The 27,054-nt window shown below is 37.2% G+C and overlaps 2 protein-coding genes across 2 annotated transcripts in view; one reads left to right on the forward strand and one right to left on the reverse strand.

Annotated features, from left to right (window-relative positions):
* Positions 1-15,206, reverse strand: part of LOC126272038 (protein VAC14 homolog) — a 106,586-nt gene extending 91,380 nt beyond the window's left edge. The window contains exons 1-2 of the mRNA XM_049974552.1: positions 14,963-15,206; positions 9,906-10,056 (exon numbers count right to left, since the gene is read on the reverse strand). Coding sequence (XP_049830509.1) covers positions 9,906-10,056; positions 14,963-15,066 — 255 coding nt within the window. The 5' untranslated portion in view covers positions 15,067-15,206. The remainder of the gene's footprint in view (positions 1-9,905; positions 10,057-14,962) is intronic.
* A 247-nt stretch (positions 15,207-15,453) lies between these two features.
* Positions 15,454-27,054, forward strand: part of LOC126272039 (uncharacterized) — a 131,990-nt gene continuing 120,389 nt past the window's right edge. The window contains exons 1-2 of the mRNA XM_049974553.1: positions 15,454-16,032; positions 16,731-16,890. The gene's annotated coding sequence lies outside the window, so the exon portion shown is untranslated. The remainder of the gene's footprint in view (positions 16,033-16,730; positions 16,891-27,054) is intronic.

Genomic DNA, 27,054 nt, shown 5'->3' on the forward strand with positions numbered 1-27,054 from the left:
TGCAATACTCTGTTTTCTCTTTATATTGTGCGAGGTATTTCTTTATTTGGGTCTGAAATCTTAGACTTCCGCGTAAGCCTGCAATCAGCTTCATGTTCAAAACAGATAGTTCCTGAGTTCTAAATACTATGATTACTCAGACCAGTAATTAGATTTTGAAACGTGAAATGCCACAGAATTTCTCTTTTTTAGAACTATGAGCTTGGCAACATAAATTACTACTGCCCCATTCAAATTAGCTAAGTTTTTACTGGCATCTCTGTTATTAACACAGCTATGACAAGAGATTGCATGTCATTTAGTGAGGACTCTTTCACAATTCATCTGAGCGAAAATGGAACTACAATATCTTAAGTGGCTCTAGGATTATTTGAGCTGACTCATCCTATACAACAGATAATTTTGGTCTCCAGAGTTAGTACAGATGATCTATAAGATGATATTAACATTCACCTAACAGAAGTAGGACCAATGTAAGTAACTGGATAAGTTAAGTAAAAGGCTCAATTCTGCCTGCCTTGCACAGCAGAAATCTCAAGCACTATGTTGACTGGCAACCAAAATTGTGACCATACTTTCACTCAATTCTGTCCTATGCCGAAGACTTCTGGGGCAGTGCAGCTAAGGTGAAAGAAGTGTTCATTCTATGGAAGTGTGCAATAAGAATATTGTGTAAATTTGTAACTGAGCATCTTGCAGAAGCCTGTCCAGCGTCCTAGGGATTCTTACTCTTACCAGCCAATGCTAGTGGTATTCGTGGTTAATATTAGAGGAATTTTGAATGAAAGCAGCAGTCCACAATACTAATATTAGAAATATCTCCCATGTAGACTATGTATCCCTCTCTGTGGTTCAGAATGGAGCTTTATATTCTGAGACAAAAGCCTAGAAAAGGCTGCCAGCAGATAGCAGGCAGGAAATTGAAAATCTCCAAACAGAATACTTCATTAGCCACTTCTAAAATGTATCTGAATACATGAACTTGGATATTTAATTCTGTCTAACTCAAATACCTGTATACCAGACAGTATAAAAGCAGCCAACAGCTGTTGGTATAAAGCTAAAATGCTCTGTTTGAGGAATTAGATAATAGAAGCTTTGTGTATTCATCTCTTGGTTTCCCTCTACGATTTTTACCCTCCACGATGCACTCCAATACTAAATTGGTGATCCCTTGATGATTCAGAATATGCCCTACCAACAGATCCCTTCTTCTAGTCAAGTTGTGCCACAAACTCCTCTTCTCCCCAATTCTATTCAATACATCCTCATTATTTATGTGATCTACATATCTAATCTTCAGCATTCTCTTGTAGCACTACATTTCAAAAGCTTCTATTCTCTTCTTGTACAAACTATTTATTGTCCATATTTCATTTCCATACATGGCCACACTCCATACAAATACTTTCAGAAACGACTTCCTGACACTTAAATCTATACTCAATGTTAAATTTCTCTTCTTCAGAAACGCTTTCCTTGCCATTGCCAGTCTACATTTTATATCCTCTCTACTTCGACCATCATCAGTTATTTTGCTCCCCAAATAGCAAAACTCCTTTACTACTTTAAGTGTCTCACTTCCTGATCTAATTCCCTCAGCATCACCCGACTTAATTCGACTACATTCCATTATCCTCGTTTTGCTTTTGTTGATGTTCATCTTATATACTCCTCTCAAGACACTGTCCATTCCATTCAACTGCTCTTCCAAGTCCTTTGCTGTCTCTGACAGACTTACAATGTCATTGGTGAACCTCAAAGTTTTTATTTCTTCTCCATGGATTTTAATGCCTACTCCAAACTTTTCTTTCGTTTCCTTTACTGCTTGCTCAATATACAGATATACAGAAGTCCTCCATACCATAGAACAATTGTATTGGACCATCATTTTTTAAAAAGACATGAATGACTAACATAACTGTACGGACCATCCATGGTTGGCACATGTAGTACCTACACCAATAAAAATATTTACAACTGCACGTAAGAGAGAGAAATTATTCCTACCACAGTTTCTTATAGGTTGACTCTTACATAGAAGATTACAGTACCAGCCACTTTTTAGAAAGCTATTTATTTAAACTGCAGCGTTACCGGTTTTGAACTGACAGGTTCGTCTTCAGATGGCTAGTTCATGTTTTACATTAGATTTCATCTTTTGTTTCCCCAACTGACGAAACTTCCTTGGGGTAGTGGTGCCCTACAACCAAAACAAGATGTGAGACAACATCTTTTTAATGGTATTACTTTTGAATACATTATGGGAGTGACAGTAATCAATGTGTTAGTAAATATTTCTATCAAAAACAGTCTTAATCACAACTTATTTATTACGGTGAGCAGTTTCGGCCACTACTGTGGTCATCTTCAGACCAATGAGTAAGAACCACCTGCTGCTGGAGAATCACTACTCATTCTCACTACAGTGATTCTCCAGCAGAAAGAGGTTCTTACTCATTGGTCTGAAGATGACCACAGTAGTGGTGGAAACCGGTCACCATAATAAATGAATTGTGATCAAGACTGTTTTTGATAGTAAATATTTTTAACGGTAATTGTGCTTCACAATGATTTCAAGTGATGTAAACAAACTATTATTATTAAAGGGAAGATGTTTCGGTTACTTACGATGAAGAATTCACGCCATTATGTTCCAGTGCAAGCTGCTTATCTTGTACCACCGAAAACAGTATAATGCACATTTTTGTCTATAAATATGCACCTAATGTAAAGCACCACACATACACTAAGAAGTTTCATCACACGGAGATATGTATACAAAGATGGCAATATTACAACCATAACAAAGCCAAAGACTTCCACTCTCAGAGATATTTCACTATCTATATCTACACCTACATCCATACTCCACAAGCCAACTGACTGTGTGTTGCTGAGGGTACCTTGAGTGCCTCTATCGGTTCCCCCTTCTATTCCAGTCCCGTAATGTTCATGGAAAGAAAGATGTCAGTATTCCTCTGTGTGGGCTCTAATCTCTCTGATTTTATCCTCATGGTCTCTTTGCAAGATATATGTAGGAGGGAGCAATATACTGCTCGACTCCTCGGTGAAGGTATTTTCTCGAAACTTCAACAAAAGCTCGTACCGAGCTACTGAGCGTCTCTCTCGCAGAGTCTTCCACTGGAGTTTATCTACCATCTCCGTAACGCTTTCCCAATTACTAAATGATCCTGTAACGAACCGCGTTGCTCTCCGTTGGATCTTCTCTATCTCTTCTATCAACCCTATTTGGTACGGATCTCACACCGGTGAGCAGTATTCAAGCAGTGGGTGAAAAAGTGTACTGTAACCTACTTCCTTTATTTTCAGACTGCATTCCCTTAGGATTCTTCCAATGAATCTCAGTCTGGCATCTGCTTTACCGACGATTAAGTTTATATGGTCATTCCATTTTAAATCATTCCTAATGCCTACTCCTAGATAATTTATGGAAATAACTGCTTATAGTTGTTGACCTGCTATATTGTAGCTAAATGATAAAAGGATCTTTGCTTGTATTCACAGCACATTACATTTGTCTACATTGAGATTCAATTGCAATTCTCTGCACCATGCGTCAATTCATTGCAGATCCTCCTGCATTTCAGTACAATTTTCCATTGTTACAACCTCTCAATACACCACAGCATCATCCACAAAAAGCCTCAGAGAACTTCCGACATTATCCACAAGGTCATTTATATATATTGTGAATAGCAGCGGTCCTACAACACTCCCCTGCAGCACACCTCAAATCACTCTTCCGAAGTAAGACTTCTCTACACTGAGAATGACATGCTGTGTTCCGTTATCTAGGAACTCATCAATCCAATCACACAAATGGTCCGACAGCCCATATGCTCTTACTTTGTTCTTTAGACGACTGGGGGGAACTGTATCAAACGCCTTGCGGAAGTCAAGGAACACGGCATCTACCTGGGAAGCCGTGTCTAAAGCTCTCTGAGTTATGTACATGTATGTTACAGTAGAAACTTACTATTCACATTGAAAGAGAACTGATTAAAACGAAGATGAACATATAAAGCAGTCAGTTCTAAAGTGTTACTGCAGTGATATTACATAAATATTATGCTATACATTGAAACAATAGTAAATGATAATCGCCAGATTTATGTAAATAAATATTACAACCATGGACATATTATGGCATTTATTGAAAGCACAGTAAATGGGTGGGGATGGATGTGCATATATAAATATTACATTTAATAGTTTTTTGACTTTAAACTGGAAGGCAGGTAGTTTGTTCATTGAGGAGATTTTGTGGTAATTTGCTTTTACATACATGTATTTCAATCTCCTCAAGCAAATTCATAAGGCTACCTTTACTCATCATGGTGCAATACTTGTACATGGTCTTCAATGCTCTTTATTCCATGACTCTAGTAGTTGTGTGCATGGCAAATGAAGATTTTGAAATAATGTTCAAATGTATGGCATCTAAAAGCTTATTTAACAGTGTGTCAATTCTTCTTCCAGTTTGTCCTATACAGTAAGAAGAGCAACTTTGACAGCTGAGTTTATATAAGCCAGATTTTTCAAAAGGGGGGGGGGGGATGATATTCTTTAAGTTGTGAACTGCTATCTGCTGGAGTTTGTTGTGTGAGGAAGCTTATTTTAATGTTTATATTTTTAAATCTCCTACATAAGATATTTTGATGATACAATTATACTTTTTGGTGGCATCATTGAGGAAATAGACAAATCAGCAACAAATCTTAGTAGGATACACAAAAACATTAAATTCACCCTTCAACATGAGACCAACAACAGCATCAATTTCCTAGACATAAAAACCACCAACAAAAACCATAATCATTATTTTGAGAGTTACAGAAAACCAACATCCACTAACATATGTATCAACAGTTCATCTTGTCATCCAAACCAGCATGACATAGCATATTTTATATCCACACTGAACAGCGTACACAAAATTCTACTTGAACCAGTTAAAGAAGAAAAATAAATCAGTATCATTAAAACCATAGCCTCAAACAATGGATATAGCCCTCTCATGATAGGCAAACTATCACAAAGAATCCAAAAACCATCAGACAACCATGAAACTTAAACAAGACACAGTAGAAAATATCTTGCACTACCTTTCTTTGTGAGCATATCCTATAAAATAAGCAACTATTTAAAAATACAAACATTAAAATAAGCTCCCATACAAACTCCAGCAGTTAGCAGTTCACAACTTAGAGAATGACAAACCTCCCCCCCCCCCCCTCCCCCCCCCCCTTACAAAAAGTCTGGCATATATAAAATCAGCTGTCAAAGTTGCCCCTCTTACTATACAGGACAAACTGGAAGAAGCATTGAGACATGGTTCAAAGAGCATATAGATGCCATATGTTTTAACAACATTTCAAAATCTACATTTGCCATGCACACAACTACAAAGAGTCATGGAATAAGGAGCACTGAAGACCATGTACAAGTATTGCACCATGTTGAGAAAGGTAACCTTATGAATTTGCTTGAGGAGATTGAAATATATGTACATAAAAGCAAATCACCACAAAATCTTCTCAATGAACAAACCCAGCTAGCCAGTGCAGTCTTTCTTCATAATTTCCTCCACCTGCTTTCCAATTTTAAGTAAAAAAAAAAAAAAAAAAACTATGAAATGTAATATTTACATATGCACACCCATCCCAACTCATTTACTGTGCTTTCAATAAATGCCGTAATATGTCTATGATTGTAATATTTATTTAAGTACATCTGGCACTTAACATTTACCATTGTTACACAGTATAGCACAATAATTACGTAATATCACAGCAGTAACATTTTATAACTGACAACATTATTTGTCCATCTTAATTTTAATCAGTTCTCTTTCAATGTAAATAGTAAGTAATGTAACTTTAGCAGTTTGTAAATTTCTACTGTCACATACATGTACATAATGAAATACCTCTGAGAGGGGAAGTCTTTGCAATTGTTATGGTTGTAATATCACCATCTTTGTATACATACATCCGTGTACTGAAACTTCTTAGTCTGTGAGTGATGCTCTACATTACGTGCATATTTATAGACAAAAAAGTGCATTATACTGTTTTCGGTGCTGATAGATGATAAACAGCCTGCACTGGAACATAATGGCGTGATCCCTTCATAATAAGTAACTGGAACATCTTCCATTTAATAATAAGTTGTTTACATTACTTAAAATCGTTGAGAGTCACAATTACAGTTGAAAAGACATTGTCTCTCATCTTGTTTTGGTTATAGGGCACCATCACCCCAAAGAAATTTAGTCAGTTGGGGAAACAAAAGATGAAATCTAATGTAAAATGTGAACTAGCTGTCTGAAGATGAACCTGTTGGTATGAAACTGGTAATGGCTCTGTTTAAATAAATAAATAAATAAATAGCATTGTAAGAAGTGCCTGGTTGCTGTAATATTCTAAGAGCTAACCCACATTTTGTACACAGCTACGGGCTAAAAATGTCAGTTTTTGACAAAATAACATATTTTCTTCCTCAAGTCTTGAGTTATGTAAACCATCTGGAATAAGGAACTTAATGTGTAATTAAAATTGATACAAGTGAATGATGATCAGTCAACAATGCTGTGAATGACTATTACAGCAAGATTTCCATTTCTGGTGTGTGCTAGACACAAACAGCCTCATTCTTAATAAACAGTTTGTTGGAATCCAAAACAGTATGTATGTAACTAGCAGCATTTAGATGGGTGCAGAATGCCAGATCTGCAGAAAAATCCAAATCTCCACACTTGCATCTCCTGCTACTGTCATATGTTGGGCTAAATCCATGGCATTGCCCCCCCCCCCCCCTCCTTCCCCATCATGGAAGGGGAAGGTCACAGTAGAGACAAGTGATGTTAAGAATGAAGAAGAATTAAGCTACTTGAGTAGGAGAGATTGATGATGATGATGGCTTTTCATTGTGTGTCCACCCATAGATTAAGGTAATTAATGCCCACAGAATCACAGTTCATTAATCAGATTTGTGAACTGCTTTTCTGGCAGATGCCATTTGTTAAATCTTAATGATAAATTTTGTTTACTGGTTTAGTATAATCAAAAATGATATATTTAAAAACTTCTACTTAAACTCTCGCTGTAACAGAAATTTGAGAAAAGAATGCTACAGATGTATGTGACTTTCTGACCACTTACTAAAACAATGAAATAGCCAATCACACAGTAATACAGCCACAACAAAAACAGACAGTTTACATTAAACTTGCAGCAGTAATAACCCAACATCCAAACTCTTTTACCCACAGTTTCTGCCTCTCTTAACCCAACATTTTAGGTTATATTTTATCCCCTTTAGCATATGCATATCTTACCTTTTTCTTACTGAACTCTTTCACATGATGAAGGAACTACTTTAACACTAATGCACCAAGAGTGCCGAACAGTTGCATTGATACACAGGCAACACCTCTCAGGCAGCAGTGCAGGCATGTATTCTCGCATACAAATGATCACAGAGATGTTGAATGGCATCCTGTTGTAGATTCTTGTGTCTTTTGTTGCAATATGGCAATGGTTCTTGCGGGCCCTGGAGAAAGAGTAAGTTCCTGCTACATAATATGCCACACATGTTAAGCTGGCAAGAGATCTGGTGGCCTCACTAGCCAGGGCAGTCTTCGTACACCACGAAGAGCACGTTACATCACAGCAGCTGTATGTGGACGTACACTGTCCTCCTGAAAAAGCACATCATCTCCTGCAACGTAGCAGGCAATGGTTACTTTACCCTACAGGAACAACAAATGTGACAGCGAGTTGTAACTGATGGGCTACCACATCATGAAGCCTGGGACTGGACCTGTGTGTCATGGGTGAATGAACTCTACAGTATGCAGCTCACCAGCTCTGCAGGTGTGCGTCTACCACCTGCATACAAACAGAAACTGCTCTTATCACTAAAGACAACAGAGTGCCATACCTCTACAGCCAACTGTTTCATGACATCAGAGTAGACACACTTGGTGGTGTTCTGCCATCAGAGGTAGCCTGGCCAAAGGTCCACGTGATCTTAATCCTGCGGCTAGCAAATGGTTCTCAATGGTCCCTGATGACACAGCATGTGCTACATGTGCCAGATTTCACTGGATGGTGTTTTCTTGGCCACTGCTGATCACATAATGCTTCAATCTTGAGTGTATCTACACTATGGACATCAAGAATCTGGCCTACAGTTGTGTGAATGTTCCACAGATCATTGTTGAAAGCAGCGACACACTACCAACAAATTATGCCCAATATGTGCAGCAATCTATCGATATGTCCATCCAGCTTCCAGCAAGCCCACAATGTGATTCCATTCAAAGGGCTGTATGTAGTCATCAGTGAGGCATGGTTGTGCCCTAGAATAAATTTCGCAAATGCTCTTCACCTCTAAACTCAGAACAACTGCTGTCTGTAGAGTCAAAACAAGATGCACAGACAAGCCTCCTGAATGACATCCGATTGCCAATGACCATGGCAATTGAATTGCTAACAAGGCAACCCATCAGTACACACTAACATGATGACTCACCAGTATGAACATATACTGTGGTGTTACACTTTTTTTTTCTGGCATTGTACATTGCTTGTGATTTGTCACCTCAAATATATGCAGAAATCTGTTGAAAATATATCTTTCACAATACAGCAAACTTTTTGAAAGCTAACTCTAAATATTAAAATCATTCCTGTGTGTTATGTTTACTGGACTGGAGGCCACTGTTTCTTTCAAACAAGTACATGCTGTGATGGTATATGTTGCTAGTGACATGTCCCACTTCCTTTCTACTGTGCCGATGAAAGACGGTCATGTAGAAACCTTAATTTATGGTAGTAGTTCCACATAAAGCCTAAATACTGTGCACACATCTTTTTATTTATGCGTATATATAAAACAAAAAAAATGTAAGCACAGTACTGCCCCAAGGCATGACTGAGGGCATGTGTTTTACTGGGGGGAAGGAGCCATTTACACTTTGATGTCACGACTTGGGGGTGCTATGGATACCAAAGATCAGATCAGGTCAACACAATCTGTCTATGGACGTGTTTGGTTATTAAGTGTTTAAACGTCATTGTTTAATTGATATGTAGTAAATGTTATGGGGACTGTTGAATACAGAAGGATTCTGAACAGAAGTGTTTATGTGAATTTGTAGCTAATGGGTAGCAAACATAATTTTTCATTATCAAAGCACTTTCCTGCAGATGGTGAAGAATTCTGATATAGCTACGAGTGCCACTGCATACCACAACTTCAAGGAGCAATGCAAGTGCATAAAGAGAAGATTTAAAAGTGAAGGTAATTACAAACATATGACTGATAGATCACATTCACTGAATTGATACCCTGGTTACGTATTCTCTAGCAGCGAATACCAGTGGTAACATTTCTTGTTTCAGTACCATTATAAAGGCTCCTTTTATAGCATGTATGATGATCATTTGCGATACTTACAATTAATACATCTTGTTCTATGGCTCCCAATCTGGTCTATCAACAATGATGACACTGTTTTTTGCATGGTTTCTTAGAATTAGATTAACTGACACTGTCACTGGGACTTTTCTTAACCTGGTGCAAGCCTTTCGGCTTGACTCCACTTAGATGGTATGCAAGTTGGTTGTGTTGCATACTCACAAAGCTGAATAAACTCAATTCCAGATCTTTCTAACTAATCAAAATTTATGCTTATCAACGTGAACATGGGACCTCTATGTCCACAGCTAGTGCCTCTACGTATGCGAGTCACAGGATCAAATGGAGACAAACAATATTGCAAGTTAAGGGAGATGTCATGTAAAATGTACTAAAACTTTAGAGATATTGTCCTTTTATTTTTTATAAATTCTTTTAGTAAAAACATTTCTTACCTTTCCTAGAGCTACAGCAATTGCAGCCAGACCTATTAAACCACCTTTTCTTGTGTGTGCATTTTGAGAATTTGCAAAATCCTGGCCCAATACCTTCAACAGTCGTTTTATTTGTGTAGTGTTATTTAGTGACGCAAACTCTTTTACCATTCTGAAATAAAAAGAAGAGACTTGAGTACCGTTCTTAAGGAACAATATCAGCGATCATTTCATTTCTACCTTCATATTTATTTCTGTGTCAGTAAAACACACAGAATTCTAGATAATAAATAGGCAACCTTGTCTGATGCACATTCCTTGAATAACCACAAGGCACATTTTTTACTCATTTGTAACATTGAACACTACTACAAATTCAGCACAATTATCATGGCATAATTCAAATAATTAACAGTCAAAGATAAATAATTACAGTTATATATTGGCAAGCAGGGGAAGGAAAATAGAGGATCTGCTATTTTTTTCTTAGGAAGCACTTATTTCAGACACAAAAATGTCATTTCACCTATTTTGTATATTTTCATTATCTGAAAGAACATTTTATGGTATATACACAATTTTATACAATATACACTATAAAAAGAATATACAAAGGCAGTCATAAAATTTCAATTGTAATCTTAAAAGAAGTAGAATTCTGTAGGTAATTTTTTGATAGTTTACAGGTGGGTGTCTGTAATCATGGTACACATTAAAATCTCAATGACAATACTGTAGCGTGCCAGTAGATCAGAGGGGGGGGGGGGGGGGGGGAGGGGGGGCGGGGAGATACAGTCCCTGAAATAGAGAACAGCATGTGGTACTTTGTTAGCTGCATTTGAAGGGGGAACAATGCTCCAACAATCCCCAACAAATGAGTTGGTGCAAGTGTGTGGAACAATGTACCACTGTATGACAATGGCTGAGTGGTGCAGGTGCTCTCAGTGTAGTCACATTAGTCTGAATAATGAACAAATTGGAAGGCCATCTCTGTGAAGAACAGTGAATTGCAAGAGAAGAATATACTCGCCCCAGTGTTGGATGATCAGTGTATAGCCCTCAAGATGATAGTGGAAAAAGTGAAAATCAGTCACCCATCAATTCTTAACATATTGCACGACATTTTTTGAATGGGCAGTGGTCATCAGGTGTGACTGCTCATCCCCATTCATAATGCCCTCTGAACCAGGACAGCAACATTTTTGATGTGAAATGTTCTTGAACAACCAAAATGCAGACTCCTCCAACCAAAATCTCAACTGAGTTATCCGTTATGGGGAAAAACGTGTTTCACTGAAGTACGCTTGTTCGCCCACTGCTTGAATACTGCTCAGCAGTGTGGGATCCGCACCAGATAGGGTTGATAGAAGAGATAGAGAAGTTCCAACGGGGAGCAGCGCGCTTCGTTACAGGATCATTTAGTAATCGCGAAAGCGTTACGGAGATGATAGATAAACTCCAGTGGAAGACTCTGCAGGAGAGACGCTCAGTAGCTCGGTACGGGCTTTTGTTAAAGTTTCGAGAACATACCTTCACTGAAGAGTCAAGCAGTATATTGCTCCCTCCTACGTATATCTCGCGAAGAGACCATGAGGATAAAATCAGAGAGATTAGAGCCCACACAGAAGCATACCAACAATCCTCCTTTCCATGTACAATACGAGACTGGAATAGAAGGGAGAATCGATAGAGGTACTCAGGGTACCCTCCGCCACACACCGTCAGGTGGCTTGCGGAGTATGGATGTAGATGTAGTGCAAATATATAGAGAAGGACTAACACCATCATCAACTTTCATTTTCATAATTTGATTTATTTTTAATTAATAATCAGAACTTCATAATTACTCCTCATATTAAAGATTGTATCTCCTGACTCCCACAGGTGACCCTTTAAGCCAATTAGGTTCACTGTCAGCAGTTTCACAGAATATATATTCTGTTTTTATTTATCAGACAGTTTAAAAATGGTAATGAAGCTTGAAAAGGAAATTGTCAGAAAAAAAATAACTGCTAGCCAGTAACTTGAACTTATTCTAATAAATGTGCAATATCCAGTCATAAAAAACCATGCCATAAGCTACAGTGGATTCAAAATTGTTGTGTATGATAAAAATATATTGTAGAAAGAGTTAATAATTATTTGGATTACACCTATGTTTTCAGAGAACACAGTGAAATATATCCATACATTCAGAACTAGAATCCTACTTAGATTCAGGATTTTTTCTTGGAGAGCATGTGTTCCACTTTCTACAACAATTGTTGTACGGTACCTGTGAACACATGTGGTATGGATTGCAAGTGAAATGGTAGGTTCCACTAATAACTTGGTCAGAGGGAGGCCACTTTTTCTATCTTTCATACATAGTGAAGAATTACTGCATATAAGAAGCGTAAAAGAACTGATGTGCAGAATTATAAACCAATAGCTCTAATTTCGGTTTAATGCAGAGTACTTAACTTACTCACAGTTTGAATATAATGAGCTAACCATATTCAATGGAACACAGCTGATAATATCCAATAACTAATAAAAAAAATTCTCTCACTTAGGTTTTGGATTAATGGTCCATTTTTTCATGTGAGATAGACTAACTGCCACATACTAATACTATCCAGTAGGCTACAGGTGCTACAAGTTTAGTGTCCCATCTTCGCACTTCCTCTTCACTATTCTGCCAGAAACATCACCCTTTTCCGATAAATAGTTTATAGTGATCAAGGAGGAAACAAAAAGAAAAGTACTGCAAGGAGGAAACAGTCCTATAAATGTTGAGATAAGGGAGATAGAAACACAAGCTGTAGTGAAACATCTCAGTTATGCTTCATGTTCGTGTGAAAATGTGAGACACACATGAAACTAGACAGAAGTTTAAAAAACACACACACACACACACACACACACACACACACACACACACACACACACACACACACACACACACACACACACAGAGAGAGAGAGAGAGAGAGAGAGAGAGAGAGAGAGAGAGAGAGAGAGAGAGAGAGAGAGAGAGAGAGAGAACATATGCAAAACAGGAGTGTACTACAGTGGAATTATGTTATATAACCACATGGCTTCTTACTTAAGACTGTATACTGACATTAAATACAATAATGCGCAGTTGAAACAGTTCTTGTTTGACCACTGCCTCTACTGTCTTAGAATTTCTGGATCGTCCTAATAAGTAAACCTCATTTTCCAAATATTTTTAGTTATAGTGTGTATTATGTCACTTTATACAGGTAAACTACTCTGAGTTGATAATGTAGTCACAATGACTATTGTTATCAAACTGTGTTTACCACTTCTCATTTATCATATGCAGATACAACATACTAAAAAATGATTGCAAATAAAAAATGCGTGCACATAGTCACTGTTTCTGGCTGCCAAGGCCAGTGCCTGGCTGGGTGTGTGTGTTTCTTTCCTTGTCTAATTCAGAAGGAGGCCTTTTGGCTGAAAGCTTACTTGTCTAATAACACGCTTTTTGTTGTGCCTATCTGTGACTCAGCATCTTTGCTGTATGGAGGGTAGCAATCTATCCTTTTCATAATATTGTCCCTATTCCATCATGGATTTTCCATTGTTTAATCCTGAATTTTACAAGGACTTCATTTACAGAAAATGGGGAGTTGTGGAAAAGATAAATATTTAACTTGTTTTAAAAAAATAAATACGTAAATCTAAACTTTTTTTCTGCCAGATTTATTATTCTACTTTGAGGGTCATTGGAATGTTGCAGCTAACTATTATTAATGTGGCACATTGAAGCCTTTTCTTCGACTGGACCAGAATAATTCTTCATACAATAACATTGCAGATAAATCGTAATGGGTTGAGCTGTGACTTGACACCTAATATCTGCAGAAGGAATAGGTGTAAAAATCAGCAACAGTATTACAATGCAATTTCTTAGGAAGATATTTTTTAGAATAGCTTTGTCTTTTCACAAAACAGCATGGATGTATCCCTGTGTTATAGAAGTAGCACATACTTCTGTTAGGTGCTGTAATTTACAGTGAGTTTAAACACACATTTCTGAAACATAGTGAAAATCAACCATGCAAAATCTTCTTTTCAGATATCCTTGTAGTGAAAAGTTTTTAATTCCCCTGTAAAAAGTTATGATGAGCAGGAAGACAAGTTATTTGGTTATTCAGTCACATTCTCCCTTTGATGGGTTTAAATCTTAACAGTGATAGCACTGGAGCAGATGATATGACAGTGGAAATACAGGCTGGGAAGTTGTGTATGTCAAACTGGGGGGAGGCAGAGGGGGGGGGGGTGGGGGAGAGCTGCTCTGAGTAGTGTAAAAAAAGTCTGTAGATACAGTGTGTCATTCCAGTGTGATACTTCAGAAAATTCTAAATTAATAGTAATTCATTACTCCAGAGCAGGCCTACTTTAAGGATGTGAAAGCACAAAACTGACCATTTCAACTAAAATGCTCAAATATCTTTTAGGATAGGCCTATAGAATGTTCAGATACCACGTCCTGGTCTATTTCCAGTTCACATGCACTAACAAAAAACCCACTACAAGCTAGCAAAAACTGGTACGGGATCTAATTTCTCGTGATAAACTGTGAACCCTATCTTAATTTTTTTCTTTTTAATAGCTTTCAGCGTCTCCAAGTTTCCAAGGGGTCTAACACTGTGTGTTAGGGGGTGTGGTGTGAAGCTTAATTAAGGACACATGATTTCACAACCGTGATGCAATGAAGAATGTACCTTGCAGCATTCCATCAACGACCACGTTTCAATTGAGAACTACGACACTATGAGAGAACAGTTTCGTAATTTAGACCCTATTGTATTCTATAGTCAATGTTGTAATGCATCACATGTGTTGGAAGTTTGATACCCCATTCCTTATTTATTCAACAAATAATTTCATTCATCTAATAAATATATTGTCTATATCTTTCACAGTTTCTCTAACAATCTAATATACAGTGGAATATGTTACTGCCTAGAGAAGAGTGCTGAGGTATTGCTGTCAATATCGCATTTAATAACGTGTGTGAGTTGTGACTTAGTCGTGTGGTTATTGATGAACTATTCCATACATACTTCTCTATTTCTACAGCCGCTGCTTTTCTTTTGTCGTACAACTTGTCATTAAGTGCTCTAACACAAGCTGTACTCAGTGGTGCATAATCTCTTTCTGACATCATTGTTAATGTGTTCAAACTTCCACTATATATTCATAAACACACGCGACACCCACACTCTGCTCACTCGTACTCTTTCCCAATCTTTCAAAACTGTTTCCTGACAGCTGCGATCACATGTCTTATCACAGAAGTTTGTTTTCAGTGTAGGTTGGCCAACTTAGTTTACGAAATGTATGTGGGATCGAACACTGACGTTCATAATTATGTGCATGCATTGCTGTATAAAATACGACTGGAAAATGACGTCAATCTATTTACAAAATGAGATCAATTGATCAGTCACAGAATTAGCACTTATGTTAATAAAATCCTGGCTGCTTTGAAGTTGAAAAATGGTATTATCACTATATTCTGATAAATATTTCTGTATAGTAGTTACCATCTGTATCGGAACATACTGAGACAATTCTGAGTGCATAATGGGCAAGTAAACATGAGGGATGCTGAAAGTTTATTGGAAAATGTTCATAATCGACATTCGTGTTTTCGAGGAAAGCAGAAGCAGTTGGTGTCAGTATCGTAAACATGGCGAATAGGCATTTGGCAATTGGTGGTTGCTTTAGAAGAAATGTACATGAATGCATTGAGAGAAAACCGGCTCAAAAAACGTCAGACGGAGACGATTATAGTACAATATTTTCATTTTTATGAACACTAGAACCGTTTTGCACAATTACGTAAATAAAATTTGCAATTTCAAAATAGTGTATTTTGGGTAAATATCAAAATAGGAGTGCATGGGGAGAAAAAATCGAACATTTATATCAGCGTTTTTGATGTGTACTTGACGATTTGTGGCAGTTCGGAACGTGAGAGTTGATGAACCGTTTTGTGAAACGTGGGTGGCCCGTGTGTTAGTACCTGTTAGCTTCAGGGACGTTTTTGTGTTCTAAAGAGCCAGGGAAGTGTATTTTACAAAACAACGGCACCGTAAGAAGGCAGAATGAATGCATTCAGTCTGCAGAGGTATATTTTTTCAAGTCTCATATCAATAATAATATCAAAACACCGCGTGTTGTTTATAACCTTAGAAGTACTCTCTATGGTAAATTCGTTGTGCATTTCTAGTAGATTGTCACATAGCTTCGCTATTTTCTTATCTGAGATGTTTCTCCACATATGTGATTACTAATTGTGTTGTATTAATTTCTCTATTTGGCCGAGAAATTATGTCCTTAGAAACAGATTTAGTAGTATCTTAATTAATCTGAATCTAATGAATCAATTGCAGAAGAAACTTTAGCCGAATATAATTCTAGTTACCTGTGCACCCCATTATCAGTAATTGTGAAAATAAAATACAGAGACAATAATGTCACGTTGTTTACTTTGATTCAAAAGACTATCATCTTCACAATAATTGTAGTATTCATTGAGAGACACTATGCTATCAATAATGTAACCTAAATCTCTCTTTACTCTCATATTCACTATGTTATGTGACTTCCCTTTTCCCACACACCAACATTAGTGAGATGCGTTTGAAGAAAGATGCTGTTCTATTAAGAAAAGTTGTTGTTGTATGAATTGTTGATTTATGGGATTTGATAATTCTTTTTATCAAGACAATTCAGGGAATTTGTAGTTGCCTTTACAAGTATTCTGTGTTAGACAAAAGTTAAGGAAATACTTCGAATATTACAAAAAAATATTTATTTTTTCAGGAATACTACAGAATGTAGAGCAAGAGTGGAAATGTGATAAGAGCACACTTGTCAATGCGTTGGCGGAAAATTTGTCACATCAGAATGGTACTGGGATGTACATCTCAGTTTGTCAGCTCTTGAATCAAAAGCATTACATTTACCATGTTGCTATGAGCAGGTCAGTTACATGAATTAATTTGATGGTTGTAAAATGTATTGCACCAGAGAGATTCTACCAACTGCATTGTACAGTTTTGACATTTTATGTGAACCACCTCTTTTTTTTCTCAAAGATGATCTAATATGGCTTTATAAGACTCTTAAAACCCAATTAGTTTAATTAACTGGGCTAAGAGAAAAATTCTTTACCATTTATTTTTCTTCAAGAACAACTTGGTTTACTGCTGCATAAAAATATCATATTGACAAAACATTTATCATTTGTGCTAGGCTTACTCCTCGAGTATTGACTTCCAAGGGCATAATGCTGGCAATGACTTCTAGTGTGTGCCACACTGTCTCGTCCCCACATGTCACACTATAGTCCCATTAAGATTCTTGACACATTAACATTCCATTGTGTCAACTAGGATGACTTGCTACAAGGTATGAGGCATAACAGTAAAAAAATTAAATGACTGTTTTATGCTCTGTCATACACCATGATTGGATGTATTGTGACATCACATATCAATCAGAGCTGCACATTGAGACACATATTTATTTTATTCACTCAATTTTCTTTATTAATCCAAGGATAACCTCCTAATTATTTAGAATTGGTCATATGCCCTACACCAATAGTATAATTACAGTTTCATGTTCATGTTAATGTTAATGTCGGCCACAACTAGTCTCAATTTTATGTAAATGACCAAGCATTTCTTTTTGTGGTAGGCAGTAACTTATGAGTGACTGTTGTTGAGTATGCCTAGTGTGTGTCCTTGTTTTAGTTTTGAAGATCGTAGTCTCAGTTTTGCAGTCTGACCAGTGTTTTGATCATCGCCAGAGAACCACATGGAGAACCTGTTGCATTCATTTTGTATTATCCATTAATCTGCCTCTGTTACTCTTAACCTGTCTTAAGTGGAACAAACTGAAAGATTAGTTGAACCTAATAAAGTCCTCTGTAGGTCTGATTGTAAGTGAACTTTTCAATATGAGTGGTTAGACAAGGCTAAGAGGTAGTAATTGAACTAGCTGCACACAGCCAAACTTTGGGTCATCAGTATCTGCTTTATCTAGAATTAATTTTGAAAAAAATTCTGGTATTAGTATTTGCGAACTTCAGAATTTAATTAAAAATTGTTCTATTACTCTATAATGTGGAATATCTTATACAAGTTGTCAGCTTTTACCAGTGAAGTAGAACACGTGCAACAAAGGGAATATAATGCCATATATCAGTGGCATTATATTTATTTATTTAGTTTTTTTAATGGGAAAGAAACGGATCAATTTTTTGAGAAGCAGATTTTTTTTTGCTTTCACATTTGTTGGCATAATAAAGCCCAACTAAACATTCGCCTTCCGACCTAAACTAGTCCCTGGCCTAATCTACAGTTCAGAATGTGGTCAAAAACAGGTTTTTTTGCTTTCACATTCTTTGATTTCACCAACCAACAACCAAACTATCAGAATATGCACCAATAGGCGATGTCACAGCAACCATTAAGTTACATTGTTTGGGATTCTTAGATGACTTGACATTACTAGCAAATAATGTACAAGGAGCTAGAAATCAAATAATGCACCTGCAAAATATAGCACAAAAGTAGGACTCCAGATATCTTTCGAAAAGACTGAGATGATGGTAACAGACCCACTAGTAATAGACCACATAAAATTAAAATAGTGAAGCAGTATAAATATGTTGAAGAGATTATAACATACAACTTGTATGAAAAACCTGATTGACGAGAAAGAACCAAGAAAATGACAAAATCTCGAAAACTAACAGGGTCCACATACAATAAGAAATATCTATCAATTCAAACAAAATTAAAACACTACAAGATGTGTTCAGCCAGAGACTCTTTTTTAAAATCACTCAGAGAAACAGAGTCGACAAAATATTAAAAGTAGAGAGAAGAATAGCAAGAACTTGCATAAATAAAAAATACTGGAAGGAAGGACAATGGAGGATAGTGCTGAATGAAGTAGTGTACAGGGAACTGGAATCAATCACAGATACTATATGTAAAAAGAGGATTTTTTTCTTTTGGCCACATAACGACACCAGTAATCAGATTAGCAAGAAAAATTATGCAGAAACTGTGGAATCTGAACCCCCAATAGGATGAATCAAGGAAATTGAAGAGGATATGGGAGAACTGGATATAACCTTGCATGGTGTGCAAAACAAGACAGAAAATTTCAAGAAACTGAAAGACAAGAAATAAGATTTAAACCAAAAGTAGACAAACATCACACAATGAAGAGGGTATTTACAGATGAGGAAAGATAGGAAAGATCAGAATGAATGAAAAGATACTGGGCAGTTAAGAAAGAAGGAAGAGGAAGAGGACCAGGAAAGATTGACTAAAGTGATCCAATAAAGCCATAAAAGCAAATAATAATAATAATAATAATAATAATACAATAAAAATCAGTAGCTCGGAATATATACACTTACATATGCTGTCTCAAGTATGCCTTGATGGAGAAACCATCCAGCATTTGCCTGAAGTAATCTAGGAAAACTACAGAGAATCCTAATCAGAATGGCCAGACAGAGTGAACACCATCCTCCCAAAAATGAGGCCAGTGCCTTAACAGTTGCACCACCTCAGTCATTTGCCCTCCATTGTACAGTGTTCTTTCATTTAAAAACAAATATCTTCTGATAACTAATAATATAGAAATATAGTTTTGCTCTTCGTCGCCATACACACCTACAGACCCACTGGTGACTTCTTGGGCATGAAGATGCTGCTATGCCCCAATGCGTTAGCTCCTGCCTGTTTGGACAACCAATTCCTGGGCCACCAACATTCAAGGATGCTCCATGTTTCCTTTCTTTCCTCCCATCTGTCCACCTGGGGAAAAAAAAAAAAAAATCGGCAAGACTTTACTAGCATGCACTTTAGATTGTGACACATTACTTTCTTGCAAAAGCAGTACACCATGAAAATGTATAGAAATGCAACAGGGTGTAGTTAACCTCTTTCATTATTACCCACTACAGAATTATCACAGTAATCTTTAATTATTTTGTAGTATGCATTAGTTACGCATAATGTTTTAGCAGCCTTTTACAGGTTATTTTAGTAATGTCTTCCATTTCCTAGGGGAATTTATTATACAGTTTTTTTCCCTGTTATACAATATACTATTTTGGGCTTTTTGTTTATCTTTCCTTGGTAAATTTGAGTCCATTCTGACTCATGTATCTTGTTGATGTACAGAACTAACAATGGAATACTAAGCAGTGTTATTCGTGAAGACTTACTAATGACAATATATTGACTACTGCTGTCATCAGATGAAAATTTGAAGCATGTAAACAATGTTCTGTGTCATTCTTAAGCAAAGGTGCACCTTGGAATTTTTAACATTAGCAAATACCAGATGAAAGAAGCTATAAGTGGCAGTAAAGTCCTTGGACCAATTAAGGATTTATCTTTGGATGTTTGTATTTGTAGATTGGACACTTACTTGTTGAGCTGTACTACTCATACAGAATGGTAATCCATAATCTTTGCTCCACTCTGTAATTTTGATTGTGACTTTTAAATGGTCCATTGTGCTGATAAAAGATACATAGCAGGCCCCCTTGTTTTTTTTAATGTATGATATATGTATGTGATACACATAAAAATACGTGATGGAAACTTGCCCATTACCTAATATTGGTTTTCTGGCTTTACACTGCAGTTTTAGCTTTTATATTGAAAAGTGCATTACATGTGTCTGTGCGTGTTAAATGTGATGCAAATGTAATCTCAAGCTACACTACATACCAGTCTGATACCATGACCTTTATTTCACATTCATTGGCTTTGCTAACTCAGTCTCATTATCACAACATTGGTTTATTTTTTGGGTATTATCTGCTTCTGCAAATATTTTGTAGACAACTTAAATTTTGGAATTAGTTACTGGAAAGTCTATAGCTTCTGAGAATTGTTCCAAAACATGGTTGATAAAATTCAACTGCATCCTACATCTTCGAATTAAGTTTTCAGTGTTGTCAACACTGTTCAAAGCGAGTGTTTGAGTGATTGTGATGAAATCAGTAGTAAAATAATGAAATGTTAGGGGACTGATGACCTCAGATGTTAAGTCCCATAGTGCTCAGAGCCATTTGAGCTAGTGGAATGTTGTTCTGTCTTTAATGTACTAAATTAATAAAATGTCACGTGACTAGGGCCTCCCGTTGGGTAGACCGTTCGCCGAATCAAAGTCTTTCGATTTGACGCCACTTCGGTGACTTGCGCGTCAAGGGGGATGAAATGATGATGATTAAGACAACATAACACGCAGTCCCTGAGCGGACCCAGACGGGAATCGAACCTGGCCCTTAGGATTGACATTCTGTCGCACTGACCACTCAGCTAGCGGGGGCGGGCACCAACATAATTATTTGTATGGATTGTACCATAGTGGTACTTTCCTAGACATGCTTAAATAAGCTGTTGTCAAGTAACTTCACAAATGAGGGATAAAACAACCGTAAAAAAAATTACTGATCCTTCATTACTGCTATCATTTAAAAAAAGTCAAGAATATCATGTACACAACCATTTTTAACAGACATTGCAAAATATCTTCATTAGCAAACAACAGAATCTATTTCTGTTAATGGGAGGCACATTAGAATCAATGAACCAGAAATTACCACCACTAGGAATTGTGTGGGGACTAAGTGCAAAGCGCATATCCTCATGCAAAAATTAAAATGTTTTGGAAAAGAAGGGGCAATAAATTACTGAGCTGTGTAGCACTCAGAATTTGGATCATATCTTTACATGGTGTACCATAGAGTTCCATTTTGGGTCTTCTACGTCTGATAAACGTAAATGATATTTCATTTGCATTGTCAAAATGCAAATTGTCACCTCTCTGTAGACAATGCTGGTATAGAAATAAAAGGTAGTACCAGTCCTCTTACAGAACAGGCTAATAATGAAATATTTAAAAATGTCACTCAAAGGTTTGAGACCAATGGCTTATGATTAAATTGTGATAAGATGCAGCATGTCCAACTCGGTACAGTACTTCTTGTTGTACTCCATAATCTATAAAAATTTCCTGTTTAAACAATAAAATGCAAGAAGTAGATGTTGTTCAGTGTTTGACACTACAGGTAAATCACAACCCTAATTGGAAATGTGCATCTGTAACTATAAATGATAAAAAGCCAAAATTAGTTTATTCCACATGTTTTCATTTACTGAAGTTCTTAAATCTATATCTTCCAGAGCCATTTCAAAACAATTGGCATTTTGGCAAATTTCACCATGATTATTCATATTAAATGTAATTGAATATAATATTAAAGAACTTTCCTTTGTACAATTCTTTCTACTCTGTTGTAGAAAAATTTTGCAAAAATTGTAACATTAATGCATTATGTTATAATTTGCATTTTTGCTACAGTAAATTAATTTTTTCATGAAGTTCAGTTATTTCATTGTTTTTCACTTAAATGAACTGTATTTTATTGTCTTTGTGCCTGATAATTTTTTTTATATCTGCTCACCAGTTCTTTTAAAACCCTATCAATAGCATGCCCTGTCTCATTAGAACTAGTCACCTGTGACAACTACCACATACAACCTGTACCATTTGTGTTCTTCCCAGCTTCTGTCCGCCTCTGTAGCATAGAGGTAGCATTTCTGCCTACCACACAAGGGGCCTGGGTTTGATTCCCGGCAGGAGACTGCGTGTTGTCTGTCCATCATCATTTTCATTATCATTAACACACGTCACCGAAGTGGTGTCAGGTAGAAAGGACTCGCAATACAGCGGCAGAACTCCCCTGCGTGGGCCATTACGGCCATATGATCATTTCATTTCATTCCTAACTTCTGATTTTCTGAATATATGTATTTTTTGTCTCAGTCTCTCCTAATTTTCTCCATGTTACATTTCTACTCCACCTTACGTCACCCACAGAAATATTTCTGTATCTGTTTCTCCTTTCTCTACTCTGAAACATCCACCTTCGCTGTACTTCCCATTTTTTCTAAACTTTCCTCTAGCAGGCCTCTGACCTCCCCTTGAATACACTTACATGTTTGATACCAACGTAATCTTTTTTAGGTGCACACACACACACACTCACACACACACACACACACACACACACACACACACACACACACACACACTGCACAAAGAGCTGCTTAATGGAGCTTCATTGAGTCATTGTAGTGTCTGTACCGCTTCATTTTCTTCTTCTTGCCTCTTTGAGAAGCAGCATTCATTGGCTGCTATGAGTGTTTCTCTGTAGGTGGCTGCTACTTGAGGTGTGAATTAGAGGCATACCATTTAAATATTTTTTATTGGAGGTGATGGACTGTACTGAACCCCATAAATTCATCACCATACAAATATATCCTCCTCGTATACTGTTTGTAATGCAGTTGTTTCACTTTTGTGACATATCATTTTGTATCACAATTGAGCTCTTGTGTGCTTGCCACACCGTGGATACATGTTATTGAATCAGTAGGGAATTTTATCTGTATTATATCCTTACACCTTTGTGGTACCTTCAGCTCTTTTCAGATTAACATAATTACCACCGTTGTTTCATGAAAAATCTGTTTCAGCGTAATTAAAAATAGTAGTAATACAGTAAGTATATAAACAGATTTATCCTTCATTTTTTGTTGGTGGCAATGCTTAACAGTTATTGTTTGTTGTTAAATCATTTTGCTTCGGCACCTGACTGCAAACATTTCCCACCATACAGTTACTTGTGCCATCAGCTTTTCTCACAAGATTGGCCAATCCTCATCCCACTGCTCTCTGCTATAGGATATGCTGCCTATGTTCACCTGTCTGTGCACACAGTGACTTGCTGCTTCGTATCTGCAGCCCTGGTTGTGTGTCATAATGGGAAGTTGTTATAGTGCATATTGAAATCAATGTTAACTTAAAAAAACTGAAAATGTACAGTGTATTGTGAAGGGAATGAGACCACTGCAGATTTCTCTCCTGATCCTTGTCTGTCGCAAGTTTGTGCTCCATCTCAGATGTCCTCATCAGTGTTTTCTCCAAAACACACACACCTATGAAAATAATTCTGAGTCATTTTGTCCATAGCATAACACATTCAAACAAATCATTTCTCATTCACATAGTATCATGGCATTTGATTTTAGTATTTATAACTGGAAACTAAGGTGGTTGACACATTTTTATCTGTTGTGGGTATGCAACTGTTGAATACTATAGACTAGTAGTTGTCAAACTGTGGCTCAAGGGTTACATGTGTCCCGAATCAGGTGTTTGTGCAACCCACCATTCTCAGCTGTATGTTTTAATGACATACAGCTGAGGACCGCAAGTCACACGAATACCTGATGCGGTCCACATTTGGACCACCGGCCACAGTTTGATGACCACTGTTGTAGACAGTCTCTCCACAGGTTTTAGTGTCCCACTTGATTTACTCCTTTCAGTATCAGATTACAAAACTTTAAATTTATCATTGTGTGTGGTAACACTGCTGTACAGATTTTTTTCCTAAATTAAGTCAACTGTACTAACAGATTTAAGTTTGGTAATTTTTAGAGACACTGCTTCTTTGCATAGACACTGTAAAGGCAATCCACCAGTAAGCCTTCAGTAACAGTGCTATGTAAATAAGTAGTGCTACCAAGATAGGTTTCGTAATATCCTTTGATGAGTAAGATGCAACATTTGCTTCCAGTTGAAAAGTAACTGCTGTTTCGTAATTTTACCTATGAAAATAATTTTCTTGGTTGTATCTTGCCGGTGCATAATTTCAGGCTACTGGTTTGAATCAAATCACTGTGTATGGTGGCACAAATAAATACAAGGAAAATAAATATTCAATGGGACAAAATGGATACTGTTTCAATGTTTATAAGAATATAGAATATCAAAATTGGTGGTATAAGCCTCAAATGTGTTGAACATTGATGGATAGTAAATTACAGTATTGATGCTGTGCAGTATGGCATTGTTGATGTATTTTCTTTTAGTCCCAGAAGTGTTTCTATTCCTAATTATTACACTTTCATGTTAATGCTGCTATTGACTGTTAGGAGGAAAGATGCATATGTAACTCACACCACAAAAGGTAACCACTGCTACCTGCTATAACTTAATACCTTAAATGAATGACCATCACAGTGTAGAATGTTACCCATTTTTTTCTAGAAATTGCAGAGCAACAGAATGCAACCCATGGAAAATGTGGATTGTAAGAGAAGTTCATAAATTAATAAATACATTATATTTCTGATGAAATTCTTTATGACAAGTGCTCAAACGCGGTGTGTGCATGCACGAGTGTGCGCACGCACACATGCACATACACTGTTTTGCTGGGTTTTGTAATTTATGTGTAGTCTCTTAATATTTATCAGACGTGTAGTGCACTCAATATTGTTTTTCTGTAGCAAGTATTGCTTGTTAATGTTTATTAGACATTGGAAGAATTGCACATTAAATCTGAATTAATCAGTTACTTAGTCCGTGTGTTATAACGGTGATAATCAGATCTATAACAGAAGTAACCAGTGAGTTAAGATGGCTGTTGGAAAGACAGAGACCTTGAGTATCAAACTTTACGCATTGACTGAGACTGGATATATTGAGAAACAAAGCCTCTGTGTTAAAAGCTGGTGAGCCACTCCTTTACACCTGTTACCGGACTTTCTGAGTGCGTTATGTATATAAAGGTAGATTGATGCAAAAATTCTTACTTCCCACTACTGTGGTTCTATGGCCTGTGTAGTGAGTATTTAGCATCAACCATCAAACAATGTAGTTGTTAGCCATTAGAACAAAGGAATGCATATTGAATAAAATCATTTTGAGCGTTAGGCCATGTCATTGTAAAACACTAAAGTGTCTAAATCACTGATGTATCAGTGGACTTTCTGTGGTCATCTTCAGGACAGTTAATAGCAGGATACTGATGAATGTAAATTCCCTACTGCTCACACGCTGTGGGCTGAGGTATATGGACGACACATTCGTCACAAGGCCTCATGAGCAAGCAGAGTCCGCCTCCGTAGTTTAACGGTAGCGTTACTGTCCAGCACGCAAGGGGCCCGGGTTCTATTCCCAGCAGGGGACTGGGTGTTGCGTGTCCATCATTATTTTCATTATCATTGACTCGCAAGTCGCCGAAGTGGCGTCAACTAAAAAGGACTTGCAATACGGTGGCCGAACTCCCCCGAATGGGGCCTCCCGGCCAACAATGCAATACGATCATTTTATTTCATGAGCAAGCAGAATTAGATTTCATGAGCACCTCAATAGTTTGTATAAGACTGTAAAGTTTGCTGTAGAAATGGAAAAAAACGGATTTCTTTCTTTGTTAGATTGGAGGTGTATAGAATGAACTGGCATACTGTGACATAAAGTCTACAGAAGGCTGATACACATCAACAGACACCCGCATGCGAATTCACATCACCATACAGCCCAAAAGAACACTGTGCTGTACACGCTGACAGCCCGAGCTCACCGCTTTAGTGATGCTGTCCACATAGAACATGGACTGAATGAGCTCAAGACAATATCTTGTGTGAATGGGTAGAACAACAGACATACAACGTGTTATGCGGGACGACAAAACAAACAAAGGTACAGAAGAAAATCTTTCAGTTGCTCATCTATTTTATGCGAGACACATCAGTGATGGTGTAGGCAAGATTCTGTGTCGTGGAGGAATCAAACCCATATTTCAGAATAATACACAAGTTCCATGGATGCTCTCCACATTGCACACATCTACGAACTTCAGAGTAAATGCAATGAAGTCTACATTGGTAAAACCAGATACCCATTAGCACTTGAATGTTGGAGCATGAATGTTACATACAACTGGGACAGAATAAGAAGTCATCTGTAGCTGAACACCACCAGGAATGTAGTCCTCTCCCCCAAATCAGCAAGCAACGACCAGGAATGTAGCTGTTCTATAAATTTTCTAGAGCCTTGTGTGCTTCTTCAGCAGCTGTGGATACACTAGTGTAAAATAAGGAAATAACCAAATACCCTAACAGCATGAACATGGAGGGTGACTATAAGTTACCTATGACCAGGCTGCCACTGATTCCAACCCAGCAGGCCATGTTTGTTCGCCAGCCAGCAGCACCACTTGACTTGGTTTTAGCAACAGAAACAGCAG

This window comes from Schistocerca gregaria, chromosome 5 (assembly GCF_023897955.1).
Source record: "Schistocerca gregaria isolate iqSchGreg1 chromosome 5, iqSchGreg1.2, whole genome shotgun sequence".
Classification (NCBI taxonomy): Eukaryota; Metazoa; Arthropoda; class Insecta; order Orthoptera; family Acrididae; genus Schistocerca; species Schistocerca gregaria.